Source organism: Marmota flaviventris, chromosome 4, assembly GCF_047511675.1.
Source record: "Marmota flaviventris isolate mMarFla1 chromosome 4, mMarFla1.hap1, whole genome shotgun sequence".
NCBI lineage: Eukaryota > Metazoa > Chordata > Mammalia > Rodentia > Sciuridae > Marmota > Marmota flaviventris.
In genome coordinates this window covers 91,205,163-91,209,229 of record NC_092501.1, presented here as the reverse complement: position 1 = coordinate 91,209,229, position 4,067 = coordinate 91,205,163, and the positions used below count along the sequence as shown (strand labels likewise).

The window sequence follows — 4,067 nt, the reverse complement described above, 5'->3', positions numbered from 1 at the left end:
AGCTAGGTATTTAGGAGCACTATAGACAGCCTCGAAACATTCACCTATTTGCATTTAGACAGTTACACGAAATGGAGGACGTAATGCTTGGGATGAAAGTTGGGGGGAAGGGGAAGGAAGGTGCTCTTGAAAAGAAAGAAGGAGAGGGAGATAGATAGCATAGAGGAGAATGGAAAGAACAATAAAACTTGGAAGGGGAGAGAAAGAGGGAAAAAGGGAGAGAAAAAATAAAATAAAATAAGAAATAAAATTAGGTCTTAGAGATCCATTTTCTTCTCTTCCCGTAGGCAAAGCTGTGCCCTCCGGGCTGAGTTTTGCCCTCAATGTGTCAACAGCAATCCCTGTAAGGCGGCTCCTGGGAGCCTCTCAATGCTGTTGGTCCAGAGCCGTTTCACTTCTACGGCCCCTCCTCCCCTTCCTCCTGCCAGCCAGCCAGGTCCTGCTCACCGGAGGCAGTTCCCCAAGGATTTGGTTACACTTTCAGCCCCACCGAGTGCTCTATTTCCCTAACGACTGAGCACTCTCTCTGTCATTCATCTAAGCTCCAGTGCTGTGGAGCTGTGGTCTGGGAGTCAATAGTTTAATTTTTCCGGACCCCTTTGGTGGGCACACCTTCGTAATCTGGCGGCTAAGACCATTGGTGTCGCCCCTGGTGGTAATGGGAGTTGGGGATCGAGGATCCCCTCTGCTTCCCTCAGCCCCTACAATCACGACCACTCTGCTGGTGGTAGGAGGAGTTGGGGGTCTGGAGTGTCCTCTGTTTCCCTCCGCCCCTACCATCACGCCCTCTCAGTTGGCGGTTGGGGGAGTTGGGGGTGGGGAGTCTTCTCTGCTTCCCTCCGCCCCTACAGTCACGCCCACGTCACTGGCAGTAGGAGGAGTTGGGGGTCGAGAGTCCTTTGGCCCTTACGGTCACGCCCACGGAGAGATTTTGAAGTTTCCAGGTTGTTTGTATCTGATGTGGGTGGGAGTCACACACCTGCTAAAGTAGATTCCGCTGGGAAGGAATCTCTTTGGCCCAACTTTGGTGACTTCCCCTCTCTGCTATGGCAGGCCCCTGGCTCCTTGCCGGAGTGTCCGAAGGGAGGGGTGGAACTGGCTTGTCTCTGGTCTGACACAATCTCTGGTTTTAGTTCCCAGTTCGCTATTTCATAAAGGCTTGGTTAGATTCCCTTCACGTCTTCTCGGGGGGGAGCCGTTTGCCGGGTGGGCGGGGCCGTTCGCAGAGCCGGGAGGGCGCGGGCCATCTGCTGGGCCAGGCGGGGACCCTTCTCGCTGCGCCGGGCCGCCGGGGGGTGCGTGAAGAGCCGGGCCGGCAGTGGCCGCGAGCGGGGCCCCCAGCAGAGCCGGGAGGGCCGGGGGGGCCGTTTGCCAGGTGGGCGGGGACGTTCGCAGAGCCGGGAGGGCGCGGGCCTTCTGCCGGGCCAGGCGGGGACCCTTCTCGCCGCGCCGGGGGCCGCTTGTAGAGCTGGGCAGGCGGCGGCCGCGTGGCTAAGAGCCGGGTGGGCGGGGTGGCAGATCGCAGAGCGAGCAGGGCCGCCAGGAGAGCCAGGATGGCGGGGGCCGTCCGCCGGGCCGGGCGGGGACCCTTCTCGCTCTGCCGCGCCGGGCTGCCGGGGGCCACTTGCAGAGCCGGGTGGGCGGTGGCCGCGGGATTGGACCTCTGCACCTGCGTGGCCGGCCAAGATTCACTTGTCTGGGACAAACTGTCACCTCTAATAAACTTACTAATTCCCGGCAGGTCTCCTTTCAGCGGAATTTTGCTAGAAGTTCCTCAGTAGGTAGAATGTAGCTGTTTTAATGGGTCTTTCTGATCCCGTTAATGTGGAGATACTGAAAGTGCTGCTTCCTCGCCGGCCGCCATGTTGGATCCTATCTTTTGAATTTGGATAACACTGGAACAATATCTTACATGTAGCTATGCTTAAGATATATCTTGTATGATTAAGATATTGTCAAGGATGTATATTTATAAAGTATGGTAGAATATTCCACCCTTTCTCTCATTTTCATGCCCTTTGGCAAAAATTAATCATGCAATATAAAAGAAGACACTGTGTGACAGAAAATTATATAGAAGATATTTTTTGGGGACTGAGGGTTTTGATAATATAAGATCTGATTATCTTATAGGTCCTTTACCCTAGACAAAAACTTAGAGAATTCTTTAATTCTCTACTTTTCCTCCTTAGAAGGCACTTGGCATTCAAAATCCCTGACACTGTCTTTTATCTTTGTAATAACCTCTCTTTTCCTTGTTTGATTCATAGAATGTGTTTGTGAGGAGGTATCTCCCTTAATGCAGAAAGAGATTCCTTCAATGGGAAAATTAAGAAAATGACAGCCACAGTCCAGAAGAAGAATTTATGAAACTAAGAAATGAGTCAAACTGTGATGAATGTAAGATTATACCCATTCTAGGAATACTTTAAACTATGTTTACTTTGATTTTTAGTCTTTGTTCCTTCCATTCTTCAACTTTCATTTTGGTTTCAAATAAACAATGCAGACAATTACAAAGTGCCCCAGAGTTATTATGGTTTTGTAAAAGAAAGATGATTTTAAACATAACATTTTGGCCTAAATTCAGATTCAGTAAATAAAGTCCATTCTTTGCCCAAATTAAAAGCCATATTTTATATCGTTCTATTTATCACTAATTCCAAAATAAAGCATGTATATTATGACACATTATTTCTTTTAAGAGAACACGATGTCTTAGGCAAAACACCTCTCTTTGTACTTTTCAAGCCAATAGTTATTAAACTCTATGAAAAAAAACAGTTTGGATTTAAAAATCAGATTAATAATTACTTTGAATGTCTAGCATGCTTTTTTATGATATATATTAATTGCAGAAAGAAAATATATATATATAACTTTTAAACTAATCAAAAATAAATTCAGTCAATAGTCATGTAATTGAGTCTCCTTAATGTACTAATAGTCACTTCTTAAACAGCAATGGAAATGCTACAAATCAAAAGTAAGATGTTTTCTTCACTGGTATTATTTAAACTGATATATCCTGAACACTGAGACAATTATATATTTGCATGGAAAATAATGACAGGGTTGGAGAGAGAGAAAAAGAGAGAGAGAAGCAAGTGTTTGATAAGTTTGCATTCCTGTTGAGATTCAAAAATAATTAAAAAATTTTATTCAATTTGACTGGTAAAAATTATTTTAGGAGAAATTTGTTTTGAACTGTCTTAAAAATATTTCATGGAAAAGAGGGGACATAAGTGGCTCATTATGTCTGGGCTCATTCAGAGGAATCAATTTACATAACAAATGAATGTGAAGAGCTAAGTCTAGAAGATCAATATGGGCTGAAGAATCAGTGGAGTAGTTCTAAGTATTCAGGACCTATTATTGCACAGCATGTGATGATAGTTAATAAAAATCTATTGTAGTTTTCAAAGTTGCTAAAAGAATAGAGTTTAAATGTGCTCCCTACAAAAAAATGAGAATTATGTGGGTGATGGATGTGTTAATTAGCTTGATATAATCATTTCACTACATATATATACATCAAAACATCATGTTTTACCATATCTTTATATATTTATTTTTCAGTTTAAAAAAGGAAATGAGACAGGAAAAAATTATATATGGGATCAGATTTTGGAGAAATTAAATCCAGATAGATGTGTCCTTTCTAAAGTGATAAAAAATTTTATTCATTTGAATTTTGGATGCTTACTCGGAATTCAGAAATTTGATTTAAAAACAGAACATTTTAGAATCTAACACTGAGATTGTTTCACAGGAAGATCTGTGTGCAAAAGAATGAAGAATACACTATGACAGAAAGTTTCAGTTTTTCATTTGTGTTTAATGTTAGTATAATAGAATCCTAGCCATAGAAAAGCCTATGAAGTTAAAAGGGAAATATTCTGTAGTGCCTCCCTGTTTTCTATGATTTCCATAATTTCTAATATCCATAATATAATGTTGGTTTAATTGATCAGGAGATGTTGATACAGAGAAACTTTCACCATTATTCTTTTAACAGGGTTGGGTTATATAGGTTTTGGGTATTTCTAATGACTTTTGTTTTATTA

The 4,067-nt window shown here is 42.9% G+C and overlaps 1 protein-coding gene across 1 annotated transcript; it reads right to left on the bottom strand.

The window, feature by feature from the left end:
• Positions 1–1,174: 1,174 nt before the first annotated feature.
• Positions 1,175–1,864, bottom strand: LOC139705504 (WAS/WASL-interacting protein family member 1-like). The gene is made up of 2 exons (XM_071611732.1): positions 1,835–1,864; positions 1,175–1,696 (listed from the first exon to the last, which is right to left on the bottom strand). The coding sequence occupies exons 1-2, from the start codon at positions 1,862–1,864 to the stop codon at positions 1,175–1,177; spliced, it is 552 nt and encodes a 183-aa protein (XP_071467833.1).
• Between the last annotated feature and the right edge of the window lie 2,203 nt (positions 1,865–4,067).

Excerpts from the sequence above, each read along its gene's own strand:
- LOC139705504 (XM_071611732.1), bottom strand. The coding sequence starts at position 1,864 with ATGGCGGCCGGCGAGGAAGCAGCACTTTCA. Across the intron at positions 1,697-1,834 it reads GCGAGGAAGCAGCACTTTCA|ACAAGTGAATCTTGGCCGGC; the intron begins GTATCTCCACAT and ends AGTTTGTCCCAG.